The following is a 15,242-nucleotide window of genomic DNA, read 5'->3' as shown; positions in this document are numbered from 1 at the left end:
ATGCACCTGAGCTCAATTTCGAGTCTCACAGCAAAGGGTCTGAATACTTATGTAAATACGTTTATTTTTTAACCTGTTTTCGCTTTGTCATTATGGGGTATTGTGTGTAGATTGATGACGATTTTTTAAAAATGTAATCAATTTTAGAATAATGCGAGCTCTAAGAATCTATCCACTGTGTTGTTGTGAATGGTACAGTACTGAAGGACGGACGTGCATTGTCACAGCTCTGATGACTTTTATCAGTATGAAAAAGGGAAGTTACTGCAGTCAGGAAGTGAGCCTGGCTGAAGAAAAAGACAGTTGCCGACCCCACCCAGGGGCTGAGGACACAAACAGACACAACTCCCGGAACAATAAACAAGAGCAGTCAGCAGAATGACGGGACGAATCCGTCCCACCTTCTCCCACCTCTCAGGTCGCAGTTTCACGGTTCTGTGTGCACGGAAATGCTGCTATGAAAGATACCCACAGCAATTACACAGCTAAATAGCAAACAAAAGGAGACCACTGAAATGTGGACCAGTGTAATGTGGCACTGAAAGCTGCTTTTTAACTAACACTTACGATGGTGCTCTATTTATTAAGCTGTTTATAAATGTCAATTTCTAACTAAAATGGACAATAGTATTTTGAACTTGTACACCCTGACTTTCTCACCAGTGCTTTAGCGTTAGGGTTGGCCTTCTTGTCCACTATGAGCTTGGCCACTTTGTAGTGTCCACAGTGGGCGGCCACGTGTAGCGCTGTCAGGTAGTCGTTGGTGACATCATCAACAGGGACATCGTTCTGAAGGAGGAGCTGGACACAGTTGATATGGTCGCCCTGAGTGGCCATGTGCAGGGGGGACAGCCCATTCTGAAAGGGTTACAGACATAATGGTAACCAATGTTCTGTAGCAGCTGAAAATGTTAGATTACAGCAACGTTCTGTGACAATCACAATTCTCTCAGTGGTAGGACATATTTGCAAACACAACTTTAGATCAATGCTCTGCAAATGTTACCTGGATGAACATGTGTTTTACAATAAGGTAGATGCAAGTGTTGTCATTTTAGTAACCAAGTATATGATAAGAGAAGGCTCTACCTTTGTCTTGGACAGAATAGGGGCTCCGCGGTCCAGCAGAATCTCAACCACTTGTTCATGACCGCTCCTCGCTCCACAGTGAAGAGGTGTCAGTCCGTCCTACACATAACAACACAGTCAATAAGAACTCAGAGCGGTGGAGCTTATGAAACATTCAGCCCACTATGGACTGAATGCAGAAAAGCGCATATCTTGATAATATTTAAGGGAACTCATACTGTAATAGAACAGAGTTAAAAAATATAACAATGACAAAGTAGTGCATGTTAGGTAGTTAGGTATATACATGACAACATGCCTACTGCTACCACTAACAACAAGTCCTGTAGGCCTCATATAGAAGAGAAGGCCCTCATATAGACATATATACAGTACACAGTGTTGTATTTCATTTGCAGGTCGGCGTTTATTGTCACGAGTCTTGCCCTGCAGGCAGAACTGAGCGATTTACTCTAGATGGGCCAGCTGCAAAGTCAAAATTGGCTTTATTGTTCAAATTCATGAAAACAAAAATGTGCTTTTTGGTTATAATTTAAGGTTAGGGTTAAGCATTAGGGTTAGCAGTGTGGTTAGGGTTAGGCATTAGGGTTAGCAATGTGGTTAGGGTTAGGCATCAGGGTTAGCAGTGTGGTAAGGGTTAAGGGTAAGATCAGGATTAAAATCAGATTTTATGACTTTGTGGCTGTGCCAGCTAGTGACCACTCTGCAGAGCTGCCATCAGAACATGAGTAATCTCAATAAATGCTAACCCGCATTTAATTCTGTGAAGGCACTCACCTTGGTCTTGGCATCTATTTTGGATCCTCTGTCCAACAACAGTTTGACCATGTTACTATTTCCTCTTTTAGATGCCACATGGAGAGGTGTGATGTCATTCTGTTACAACACAGAGAGGAGGTGGGAGTGAGCCACACAATACACAACTGTGAATATTATTTGGATGTCGTCCATATGGTAATACTTAGTCCTGTGAGTAAAACTAAACAGCATCTGAATCCAGTAACAGAAAGATGCCAGCCTTCTCCTTTTACAAAAACATAATCATTTGACAAACAAACAATAATTTGATAAGCTGATATTCAAAGTATTCTGAATGGTGTGTGTGGTGTGTTTAACTAAGGGGGTGTAACGCTGTCCATTGTTGAGTGTTATTTATAAGCCATCTCTTGTGTAATTTACTGTGGAGCTAATCATTAATTACTGTCGACTTCAAACAGAAACACAAACATTACAGCCAGACGCTGCCGTTTCATATAATTACAGGCTGTCTCTGATGCCCATTAAGCTAACCTCTAACGCTGTTGGGTCTGTTGTTACGTGTCGTTATGATTGCAACACTATCACAATATGACATGAGTACAGGCTGTGGGAGGGGTGTGTGGGGGAGGCTCTGAGCGTTGTGTGAGTCATTTGGGTTGTGGTGTAAGACTGTTGTGGGTACGGCTCCATAGAGTGTAGTGGACTGTTGGTAGTAGCTCCTCCTGTCCAGCAGAGGGCGGTGCAGCATTACCCTGGCCATGAAGTCCACAGCTCCCCCTCGATTCAGCAGAAGCGTGGCCACGTTGATGTTGCCATAGTGAGCAGCGATGTGGAGAGGAGTGAAGCCGCTCTGAGGAGAGCAGTGCACACAAACACAACGACACAGGAGTCAGAGACGACCACGGGACTGATATTGCTCTCTCAAATTACACTCACGTACGTTTACAGGCAGCTTCTTACACATCAACAATTTTCACTGTGGCAGAGCAACTCTTTGTTTTCAAAACCCAAACACAGATCCTGCCGACTAGAATGTGAATAGTAGCCTATGTTGACGTTCATATGACGTACCATTCAAAGAGATCGTGAGCTTTCAGGATTATTTCACCCTTACCACAGTGTTATACTGGACCATGACACGATAACTACCACACAATAAGGATAGACACAGTGGCATGACGTCCCCAGTTACAGACTGTAGTTTATGTAGAATTTCAACAACAGCCAAGAGGCCTTGTTGTGTCAAAGCACAAACGTACCATAAATAGGTTACGTCTTCACATGTGAATGTAACGTATATCGTTCATTGGTGATTTCCTAATGAAACCATGGCTTAGAGGGAAACAGCTGTCTAAGCAAGAGGAATATAATGGGAAAGGGCACATCACGGAGATGCTTTTAGATAAAGCTAGCCAATCAGAGAGATACTTTTAGATAAAGCTATCTAATGAAGGAGATAATTTAAGATAAAGCCAATAATCCTGCACAAAGCAGGTGGTCACCAAAGCTTCCTGCACATAAACCACTAAAGTTGCGTTCTATTTCTATTCTAAAATGATAAACAAATCAGCTTGACCTCTGAGGTTTCATACAAATAAGAGATAGTTCTGCATTAAACATTTCTTAATCAGAAACTGTGTCAATATTTCTATCATTCACCATACGACACAGATGGTTCCATTACATTTAAAACACATTAGGAGTTAATCCAACTATCCAAACTATTGATTGGCAATGCTTTTAGCATCTACTATCATGCAGTGAGGTTAAGGCTCAAATATCTACATGTACAAAGCCAAGTAAAGATACTAGCCATGCCGGCCAAAACAGGCATTCTGAGAGGGCAGTCCTCTGCCATCATTTGGTGTGGTGGGGTTCTTCTGTCGTTTTTACTTTGGAAACAGCACCAACAAGAGGTAACTCATGTCCCATGCACTATGGGGGTTGGGGAGGTTAAGATATACAGTACCAGTCAAAAGTTTGGACACACCTACTCGTTCAAGGGTTTTTGTTATTTTTACTATTTTCTACATTGTAGAATAATAGTGAAGACATCAAAACTATGAAATAACACATATGGAACCATGTAGTAAACAAAAAAGTGTTAAACAAATCAAAATATATTTTATATTTGAGATTCTTCAAAGAAGCCAACCTTTTCCTTGATGACAGCTTTGCAAAACCACCTCATGAAGCTGCCTGAGAGAATGCCAAGAGTGTGCAGAGCTGTCATCAAGGCAAAGGGTGGCTTCTTTGAAGAATCTCAAATATAAAATATATTTGTATTTTTTTTTACACTTTTTTAGTTACTACATGATTCCATATGTGTTATTTCATAGTTTTGATGTCTTCACTATTATTCTACAATGTAGAAAATAGTAAAAATAAAGAAAAAGCCTGAAATGAGTAGGTGTGTCCAAACTTTTGACTGGTACTGTAAATGCAGTCTAATAAACTAACAAGTAGACAATTTCTCTGCTGCTGAGAGGCTGGGTTCTTTAACAAACCTAATAGGCCAGATTATGATCAAAATACAGTCTGATAAACAGTAACACTTAAGTATTGTGTCATAACATTATTTATCATTAACCATGTTATGGCAGGATATCTTCCTTGGAACCCTCCTAGCCTCCAGCAACAGATATCCACAGTCCACATCAGTATTAGTAAGACATGATGCAATATTACAGAGCTATTGGTATCTACCAGTAATAAGAGATACACTACATGAATGAAGTGATGGGGAAAATACCAAAAAAATAATGAAAAAGAAGGGAGATATGGGGCTGCAACAACACTAGTGCATGATACAGGAGGTGGTTTTCTGGATTTGTTTAAGCTACGATGGATAGAATAAGTACAGTACAGTGTACAGGTATACCTCTGTCGTTTTATTCACCATCATCTAGGGGAGACGGCACAAGGCCGGCCAAGAGAGGAGAGACGGGTGGTTAGTGTGCGCACAACATCACACAACGAGGAGCGATTACAGGTGGAGTTACTGGAGTAGGTCTCTAGTTGGCCAGAGAGGTTTTGAATCGCTCAACTTTATACAGAAACTGTTGTTAACATTAAGAGTAAAAGTTGCAAAGTTCCAAACCAAACTGTCAGTTGTGGTTAAATTGTTCTGCAGGATATAAGGTCACAGTACAGAATCAGCCATGTCTCTTTATATCCAGCTTTCCTTCTCTCCTCTCTGTATTGTCTTACTGAGAATAATGTAATGCATTATCACACATGCACCTACACATTATTACACACAAACCTCAAAGTAAAAAAACATAAGAAAACAATTAAATAAACAAAGAAACACATTTAAACAATTTCATTAAAACATATGATCCTACTCATATAAGAAAAGAGCCAGAAAGACAGAGGTGAGAAACAAAGGGAGAGAGAGATAACGTTTGCAGAATGTGGTGTAGTGGTCACCTTGGACTCCACATCTGCGTTGCGGTCGTTCTGGAGCAGTAACGCTGCTGCCTTGGTGTCGTCCTTGCGGGCGGCGATGTGCAGGGCGGGCAGACGCACCTTGCCCTTGGTGTCGTTCTCCAGGAGCAGAGACACCACTTGGTCATGCCCCTGCTGCAGCGCCACCGCCAGAGGGGTGAACCCGTCCTGTTAGAGGGGGATAGGGGTAGTACTGTATTACTAAAGACAATGTGTTACAAGAACACTGGGATATCGCTTTGGGAACAGTTATGCCTGCTAGGCTCTTTGATGTCTGTATGCCATTTAAATCAGTTTCGGATAGATGACGTCATAGAACCTTATGCAAATTGAAAATATTATGTAAATCTATTAGGGCTGTCAGAGTTAATCCATTAACATGTTTTTTTTTCTCATGTTGGACCAGTGGACCAGACCAGTGGTTTTTACTGGTGGATTTTCATCAGAGGCAGCAGCTCCTGGCTCCAGCAGCAGGCAGCTCTCAGTGTAAATGGGCCATAGAGGCTGGCAGGGGGATAAAGGACTTTATCTCCGGCCTGCTCAAGGTCATTCAGCTCTACTATACACTACCAATCAATGAGGCGCTGCCTGCTGAAGTCCCTGAATGCAGCATGGAGGGAGAGAGAGAGACTGACAGAACCAGATTGGGAGAGAGTGAGTGAAGGGGAGGGAGGCAGTTTACAATAGAGAGAGTGAGGTAGGAAAGGAGGGAAGGAGAGGGAGGTAGTAACAGAAAGAAAGAGGGAGATGGAAATAGAGGAGGAGGGAGGGGATGAAGAGAGAGAGGAAAAAAGAGGAGGATGGTGGTAAACATGTAGAGATAACAGGGAGGAAGGGAGAGAGAGATAGCGAGAGAGACAGAGACAGAGGGCAGTAAGCAACATAACAGGCAGGGTGGGAGGGAGGGAGGGTGGGAGGGGACACACAGGTACCTCGGTGGCCATACTCTGGCTGGAGTTGTGTTCCAGGAGGAAGCGAACCACCTCAATATGGTTCTCCTGGGCTGCCATGTAGAGCGGGGTGAAGCCATTCTACAAGAGAGGACCAACAGGAAACTCATTACAACAGCAACAATCAACCACAAAGCACACAGAGTAGCCTATATTATGTTATAACGTGGCATTGTTGAATACTTGTTTCTGATTGGTTTGAGGGCATTCTAAAGCGTGCATTAATTCCAAATAATGCAAGGTACAGTTTATCAGCAATGTAGAATTCAATGGCTATAGTTCAATCTTGCATGTTCAATGTTTGAGTTGCTTTTGAAAACAAAGGTTGAATTGAATACATTATTGGCATGATTGAATTAGATTTTCATAGTAGCAAGCTATAACTGATGGCTTGGTTAGCTAAACTATCAAGTATTTTTGTTTGGTTACCAAGGCAACTACTGTAGCTACTGTATCTAGTAAACTTGCTTACATAGAAAAATCTATCATACTTTATCATACCAGAGCTCAGAGAATTATACAGTACCATACAAAGTATATTACACAACTTCCACAGTAACTGTGCTTAGTGAAAATAAGCACTCTGGTGGAATTTTTTTAATTAATATATTTTTTAAATTAAGAATCTACAGTACATGACCAAAAGTATATGGACACCTGCTTGTCGAACATCTTGTTCCAAAATCATGGGCATTAATATGGAGTTGGTCCCCCATTTGCTTCTATAACAGCCTCCACTCTTCCAGGAAGGCTTTCCACTAGATGTTGGAACTTTGCTGCAGGGACTTGCTTCCATTCAATCACAAGAGCATTAGTGAGGTTGGGCACTGATGTTCGGCAATTAGGCCTGGCTAGCAGTCGGCGTTCCAATTCATCCCAAACGTGTTTGATGGGGTTGAGTTCCAGGCTCTGTGCAGGCCAGTCAAGTTCATCCACACCGATCCCGACAAAACCACAAAGTTTGAAGCACAGAATTATCTAGATCGTCATTGTATGCTGTAGCATTAAGATTTCCCTTCACTTGAACTAAGGAGCTTAGCCCGAACCATGAAAAACAGCTCCAGACCATTATTCCTCCTCCACCAAACTTTACAGTTGGCACTATGCATTTGGGCAGGTAGTGTTCTCCTTGCATCCGCCAAACTCAGATTCATTCGTTGGACTGCCAGCTGGTGAAGTGTGATTCATCACTTTCCACTGCTCCAGAGTCCAAAGGTAGCGAGCTTTACATCACTCCAGCCGACGCTTGGCATTGTGCATGGTGATCTTAGGCTTGTGTGCGGCTGCTTGGCCATAGAAACCCATTTCATGAAGCTCCCAACGAACAGTTTTTGTGCTGACGTTGCTTCCAGAGGCAGTTTGGAACTCGGTAGTGAGTGTTGCAACCAAGGACAGACGATTTTTACGCACTTCAGCACTCAGTGGTACCATTCTGTGAGCTTGTGTGGCCTACCACATCACGGCTGAGCCATTGTTGCCCCTAGACGTTTCCAATGTTTGTCTATGGAGATTGCATGGCGGTGTGCTCGATTTTATACACCTGACAGCAACGGGGTGTGGGTGAAATAGCCAAATCCACAAATTTGAAGGGGTGTCCACCTACTTTTGGCCATGTAGTGTAGCTGTTATTGGCAGAGTGGTTTGAAACTCTCTTTGTTATTGGTCTATTAACATATACTGCCTGGTGACTGCCAGGCAGGCCAAAACCATCCCACCAAAACAGGCTGAAATTTCAGGCAGTCATTTCAAACAGCTCTTACAGTAAAATGGCATTATAATCATTTCCACAATTTCACAGTATTATTCCAACCTCATAGCGTGGAAATATACACTACCGTTCAAAAGTTTGGGGTCACTTAGAAATGTCCTTGTTTTTGAAAGAAAAGCACATTTTTGGTCCATTAAAATAACATCAAATTGATCAGAAATACAGTGTAGACATTGTTAATGTTGTAAATGACTACTGTAGCTGGAAACGGCTGATTTGTTATGGAATATCTACATAGGCATACAGAGGCCCATTATCAGCAACCATCACTCCTGTGTTCCAATGGCACGTTGTGTTAGCTAATCCAAGTTTATCATTTTCAAAGACTAATTGATCATTAGAAAACCCTTTTGCAATTATGTTAGCACAGCTGAAAACTGTTGTGCTGATTAAAGAAGCAATAAAACTGGCCTTCTTTAGACTAGTTGAGTATCTGGAGCATTAGCATTTGTGGGTTCGATTACAGGCTCAAAATGGCCAGAAACAAAGATCTTTCTTCTGAAACTCGTCAGTCTATGCTTGTTCTGAGAAATGAAGGCTATTCAATGCGAGAAATTGCCAAAAAACTGAAGATCTCGTACAACGCTGTGTACTACTCCTATCACAGAATAGAAAGAGGAGTGGGGAGGCCTCGGTGCACAACTGAGCAAGAGGACAAGTACATCCTCAACTGGCAGCTTCATTAAATAGTACCCGCAAAACACCAGTCTCAACTTCAACAGTGAAGCAACTGGCCTTCTAGGTAGAGTTCCTCTGTCCAGTGTATTTGTTCTTTCTCCATCTTAATCTTTTCTTTTTATTGGCCAGTCTGAAATATGGATTTTTCTTTGCATCTCTGCCTATATAGATATTCCATAAAAAAATCTGCAGTTTCCAGCTACAATAGTCATTTCCAACATTAACAATGTCTACACTGTATTTCTGATCAATTCTATACTATTTTAAAGGACCAAAAATTTGCTTTTCTTTCAAAAACAAGAACACTTTTAAGTGACTCCAAACTTATGAACGGTAGTGTATATAAAACACAAGCAAATCACATTTTTGACTGAACTGGGCCTTTAAATGTTTGTCAGGGGATGGCCTACAGTGTGAATCCTGTACAGATTCCTTATCATTAAAATGTGTGTATAATGATGGGTTCTGATGTGCTCTGTATCTATGACCTGAGCTTATGTATTGTGTGTGTGTGTGTGTGTGTGTGTGTTATGGATATCCCACCTGAGACTGCGCGTTCACATTGGCTCCATTGGTCACTAGCTCTTTCACCACTTCCGTTTGGCCGGCCAGGGAGGCTATGTGAAGAGCGGTGTTTCCTTTCTGGATTAGAGAAGAGAATGAGAGGCATGTCAGTTAATCCCTCCTCCACCAGTCCCAGTGTCCGCGTGTACCTCATGGCTGCACCCCCGGCGCATTGTTTGCATTGTGATGACAGTAGTGACATATGCTGTGTCTACTAAAAGGACAGATATGTCCCTCCCCTCTAGGTAGAGAAGGAATGAGTTGAAGACAGGTGTCTCGATTACAACATTTAAAACCAAAAAGCAGGAGTGCAGATATCATGCCCATTCAGCTAAGCCAAACATTACCTTTACTGTGCCTCCTTAGACTAGTGTCTGAGGTTTAATTTGAAGAGCTGAAGAGTTTGATGTTGAGTACTTTGAAGACTCTCCTTAGTGTTGCATTTTTCAGGGTGCTCAGAAGTGACATATAACTAGTGTCTGCTTCCATTGGGAGAGAGGCAACACTGAACACTAATGGTAGCTACAGTCTCCAAGTCTTTCTATGAACAAACATGGACATGCTGCTGACCACACTGATGCTGACCACTGAATGCTAAGCTCATGTTGTGTTTGTGACCAACTGGGTATCGAACCTGGGTCCTCACATCTCACTGAATATCAGCCCTAGGAGCTACCATGAGTCTCCAGGAAAAGGTTCCTCATCATGCTTGTAGTTCACTGAATCATCCCCTCAGTGTTGACAGCAACAAAGCAGTGACAGAAGCAGAGTGGGACGCACCTTGGTCGCCGCGTCCACATTGGCCTCTAGCTTCAGCAGCTCAGCCACCACCTCTACATGACCCTCCTTAGAGGCCAGATGAAGAGCATTCAACCCATTCTGAATGAAATGAAAGAAAGTAGTTTAAATACATCTATGGCACCCAGCCAACATTCTCTGAAAGAGAGACAGGTTGTGCCCATGGTGTGAGATTACTCAGACTTTCAAGTACATTCAAATGACTAATTCATGTTGTGGCCTTGATTTAAATTTGACACATTTATCACACAGCCACAGGATTAAATGTATTTGACACAAATAGTTTAAGTTACATTGACTGATACACTCTTAGAAAAAATGGTTCAAAAAGGGTTCTTCAGCTGTCCCCATAGGATAACCCTTTTGAGTTCCAGGTAGAAACCTTCTTGGTTCCAGGTAGAACCCAAAAGGGTTCTGCCTGGAACCTAAAGGGTTCTACCTAGTGCCAAAAAGGGTTCTACATAAGGCTCTCCTATGGGAACAACCAAAGAACCCTATTAGGTTCTAAATAGCACCTTTATTTTCTAAAAGTGTCATATTGTGTACAAAATGGGAATGAATTGAAGAGCAGATGTTGGATAAATAGCAACCCACCTGGTTGCAGATGTTGATTTCTACCCCAGACTTGAGGTAGTCCAGGGCCTTCTCCAGGTTCCCAGCCCGCGCTGCTCGCAGGTAACTGGCATTGCTGTCCGACTAAGGAGATAGAGAGAGACAGAGAGAGAGAGAGAGATATAGGTCAAATACAGGCCACATACTATAGTGTACATACGGTATATTTTCCTACTGCTGAACAGCAGAGGGCTAGAACGAAAGCACCGGTTCACGTTCTCAGTAGTCACAGCGATTAACACTCTCACACACACGTGTAAACACTCACACACAAAAAGTATATAACAAAATCTCTGATACTGTACCAGTCATGTCTTTCTCAAAGGTCCTTTACCTTCTGTACAACTATAGCTACATTTCAACTGTATTTTTAAATACTGTATCAGTATACAAAAATAACACAGACATCCCAAAGATCCAGCAAAACAAATTGAGCTTTTATCCCAATAAGTTCTGTTATTCTACGTCATCCTTTTTTCATATCCCATACCAGGACGTTATGATGCCAGCAGCGTCAAACACAAATATCCCATGACTCCTGAGTCAACACAATGGTGGGTGGTCCTGATTGTCACCACCGAGACTTCTCTCTTCTGGTACAGACAAGAGAGACACACTCAGAAGACCATACTCTCTGTCCTCCTCTAGACAGAGAGAAGGGCAATTCCCTGTGTCCCTTAGACTCCAATTTTTTCACTTTAAAAATGAATGTCAAACAAAAACCAATGACTGCAAAGTTAAACAAACCATACAACTCTATGCACAATGACCAGTTTTAACAATTTCCACTGAACATTTTACAAAAACACATTAACTTAAAGAACAGTGCAGATTCATAATGTGGTAACAGAATGACAGTTTGTGCTGTCATTCTGTTACCAAACTTTGCATCTGCACTGTTCTTCAAGTAAATGTGTTTTTGTAAAAATGTGTTTGGAAAATGTTTAATTAGCCACTGTGCATATAGTTGCATGGTTTGTTTAACTTTTCAATCATTCGTTTTTGTTGATATACATTTTAAAGTGAAATATCGGACTCTCAGTGTCATTCTGTTACCGTGGAATAACTGCATAACTGGAATAACTCCTCTTCTGCTTGGCTCTTCTTTCATTTAAAATAGAAAGAGGGCTTTGTGCACAAAAATAAATGACGACAAGCAATTTTTTGATTTTGCCCATATAACAATTGTGTGTGTGTGCATGCGTATGTATGTGCGAGTGTGTGCGTGTGTGTATTTGTGTGTGTGCGTGTGAATCCGTCTTATCAGCTCACGTCAGATTGTTCTGTTTGTGTCTGGGATACTTGACAGGGACCGACACATAGCAGAGTCTGCATATTTGCTGGCTGTAATTGTATGAAGTTGATTTCTAAAACCCAGCACCAGTACACATGCCCTCAGAGCATGCAGTTGAGATAGACTGCTACATAACAGGAGCTCAGAGACCAAATACCCCTGAATTAACCAAGGCCCAGACCTTCTAATTTTAGTTTCCAGAGACACTTACAGTAAACTGGCAGACCCAAACAACACGAGTGCCACAACCTTTTCCCCACCCACATACTTTTCCAGGAATAACTGATGGGCAAATGCTGGCTTGACAAACAGCCAAAATATAAATGACCAAGACATTTTGCCAGATTGCTCCAGTGATAGGGAATCAGAGTGGACGGTGGGAGCAATTTCAGAAGAGTGTGTGTGTGTGAATCCCACAAGCGAGTGGAGAACCTATTCATTTCCTTGAAGTAAAACACATTAGCAGAGCTGTAGCAGTATCATAGTATCTCCTCTATAGAATACATAAATGCCTGTTTCCTTTTCCAAACACAAGCCCCTAGGACAGAACAGTGGCAGTAAACTATTCGTGTAATTTCTTTGCTTTCGTCTTCAAAGAGATTAGTGGTACATATGGAAAAATGCCACAATGTTTCTCATTTAAATATTTTCAGTAATAAAACCGTAGTGCAGTGACTATGTATATTAGTATAGCTAAAGAGCATTGTTCTGTACATAGCCGAGGCAATAATTCTCAATGTGAATCTGAGGAGGGCTAATATCAAAACTGATGACCGTCCTATGGTCTCTCCAGTGCAGAGCTTTAGACAGCTCCTCCTTAGCCTAAAAAACTAAGTAACACCTGTCCTTCACTGTGAACCGTTCAGCCAGCTGGCAGACTCCTTCGCCCATTTAACTATCCCATCCACTCCAGACCACGTCATTAAATTACCCCTAGAACTCTTGCGCCAATTCTTCTTTTCTCAGCTAGAGACAACACATTATCTCGATGATTTGTAGTGACATTGAGCTCTGGACACCAACATATCCAAAACAAAACATGAGGATAAGTGTTGTGGGTCTATTCTAAGTTTCTTTTCTCGTGCAAATACACAAGCATACAAACCACAGTGTATGATGGTTAAATGAGCATATGCTGTGAGTGACTGTCAAGGATCGCTGAGAATAGTGTATTTGTTCAGTGTCAGATGCTTGATTCATACTTACTGTCCTGCAGTCTCATTCACCTATCATTCACCATAAAGGAATCACTCAGATTTCCAGTTGTTCTTCAACATTCTGCTGTAACGTATCTAAAGGGGATAACCTCTCAATGAAGTTGAGAATTTTTTTTCACTTTCACTTACTTAGCTAGCGAATGCAGCTAGCTAGTTTAGCCTACATAAACACCTTGCTCAAACAGAGATGGATGCTATATTAGCTAGATGGCTATGGCTATCCAACACTGGAACTTTCCAAGTCAAGGTAAGATTGTTGGTTTTATTAATTTATTACCAACGGGCCCGCCGGTGTAACTGCTAAACTGCTTGCTGTACACTGTACTGCATGATTGTAGCGGGTTTACTAACGCGTTAGTTCTAGTAACTATGTTGACTATGACGTTAGCTAATATGGTGACAACAATGGAGGCTGTGTATAGCGGTTAGCCATTATGGTATGAAGGTTTGGCTTGGAAAGGTTTTTTTCCCTGGTCACAGACAGCTGTTGTGTTGTACACTGAAGTCCACAAGCGAAGGGAAAAGGTGAGAGGAGGAGAGCGCGTAGATGTGAGAAATAATTCAACAACGAGCAAAGTGATCATGCTGTTTGTATGTTGCTGCTTATGAAAGTGAAGTGTATGTGATGGTGATCAGGATTCATTCCGCCGATTCTGTTGAAAAAAAAATCTTAAATGGAAGCAAACGGAACAAAAACGGGGATAAACATACCTGAATTTGTGCAATAGAAACTATTACACCCTAGGTCAGCTAGATGCAGGCAAGAGTGTGCAAGGCGGTATTAAATGTGTCACTGTCTGTCACATTAATTACTCACATTTTTACACTTATGTTGTAAACTTTCATTAATAAGCTAGGTTGTAGCAACCTCATGATGGGTATAGGGAAAATGTTTGTATCATGTAGTAGCCTAAACCTATCGCTGTTACATTGAACTGGGTGAATGGAATATGAGTGACAGTCATCCAATATGCTGTAATAGAAATAAGGCCATGCGCATAAAAAATAAATAATCGTCTTCCCTTAAACGGCACTGACCGTCACTGATATACACGGACTGTACAAAACATTAGGAACATCTATGTCATGCTCTTTCCATGACATAGATTAACCAGGTGAAAGCTATGATCTCTTTTTGATGTCACTTGTTAAATCTACTTCAATCAGTGTAGATGAAGGGGAGGAGACAGGTTAAAGAAGGATTGTGTATGTGTGCCATTCAGAGGGTGAATGGACAAGACAAAATATGTACGTGGCTTTGAAAGAGATATGGTAGTAGGTGCCAGGCGCACCAGTTTGAGTGTGTCAAGAACTGCAACGCTGTTGGGTTTTTCACGCTCAACAGTTTCCAAGAATGGTCGACCACCTAAAGGACATCCAGCCAACTTGACACAACTGTGGCAGCATTCTTATGGGACACCTTGTAGTCCATGCCCTGACGAATTGAGTGTGTTCTGAGGGCAAAATGGGGTGCAACTCAATATTAGGAAGGTGTTCCTAATGTTTTGTACACTCAGTATACAAAGGCAACTAGGCAACAGTCATTTAAAAGCATTCGCTCTATCCCAGGCAAATGACTAGTGACACGAGTGACAGTCATTTCAAATATCATCCCGTCACATTCAAGTCGGAGAGAGAAAACCGTCTTTGTGTATGAAGCCTTACAGAGGATGGAGACAGATTATCTTTGAAAATATGATTAAACTTTGCAGAGCAGAAGTTCAAAGAAATTAGGCCATTAAAGAGTAGGCTAAGCCTGAAGGAATAGCATTAATCTACAGTTAGATAAAGCTGGATGTCAAAGGAACGGAAGCTCCGTCGTTCTGATTCCCTGTTAAAGAGAAAGCTCTTATTTACTGATTCAGTCTAAATTAGAGCTTTACTTACTTACAGCATCTCACAACAGCAACCATGTGGCACATTTAACGTTAAGCTGCTGTAAAAATGACAATCAATATCTTCATGTACAGTATGCCTATTAGGAATGTGCTCTGCTGGGTGTATACTCCTGTATCGAGGCAGAGTAGAGCTGCAAAGATTTTTTGCTGAATTAGTGTTTGGCC

General features: G+C 41.7%; 1 protein-coding gene across 9 annotated transcripts in view; it reads right to left on the bottom strand.

Moving 5' to 3' along the window:
* ank3a (ankyrin 3a) overlaps positions 1 to 15,242 on the bottom strand; it is a 114,353-nt gene that overhangs the window by 55,583 nt on the left and 43,528 nt on the right. For 5 of the 9 annotated variants that reach the window (XM_029752554.1, XM_029752555.1, XM_029752556.1 and 2 more), the window contains exons 2-11: positions 10,651 to 10,752; positions 10,039 to 10,137; positions 9,238 to 9,336; positions 6,231 to 6,329; positions 5,281 to 5,466; positions 4,730 to 4,753; positions 2,600 to 2,698; positions 1,867 to 1,965; positions 1,090 to 1,188; positions 661 to 858 (exon numbers count right to left, since the gene is read on the bottom strand). In XM_029752554.1, coding sequence (XP_029608414.1) covers positions 661 to 858; positions 1,090 to 1,188; positions 1,867 to 1,965; positions 2,600 to 2,698; positions 4,730 to 4,753; positions 5,281 to 5,466; positions 6,231 to 6,329; positions 9,238 to 9,336; positions 10,039 to 10,137; positions 10,651 to 10,752 — 1,104 coding nt within the window. The remainder of the gene's footprint in view (positions 1 to 660; positions 859 to 1,089; positions 1,189 to 1,866; positions 1,966 to 2,599; positions 2,699 to 4,729; positions 4,754 to 5,280; positions 5,467 to 6,230; positions 6,330 to 9,237; positions 9,337 to 10,038; positions 10,138 to 10,650; positions 10,753 to 15,242) is intronic. The other 4 variants (XM_029752558.1, XM_029752561.1, XM_029752562.1 and 1 more) reach the window with 1 other exon arrangement.

Source organism: Salmo trutta, chromosome 5, assembly GCF_901001165.1.
Source record: "Salmo trutta chromosome 5, fSalTru1.1, whole genome shotgun sequence".
Lineage (NCBI taxonomy): Eukaryota > Metazoa > Chordata > Actinopteri > Salmoniformes > Salmonidae > Salmo > Salmo trutta.
The sequence above is the reverse complement of the archived record's forward strand: the minus strand, read 5'-3'. Positions and strand labels throughout refer to the sequence as shown.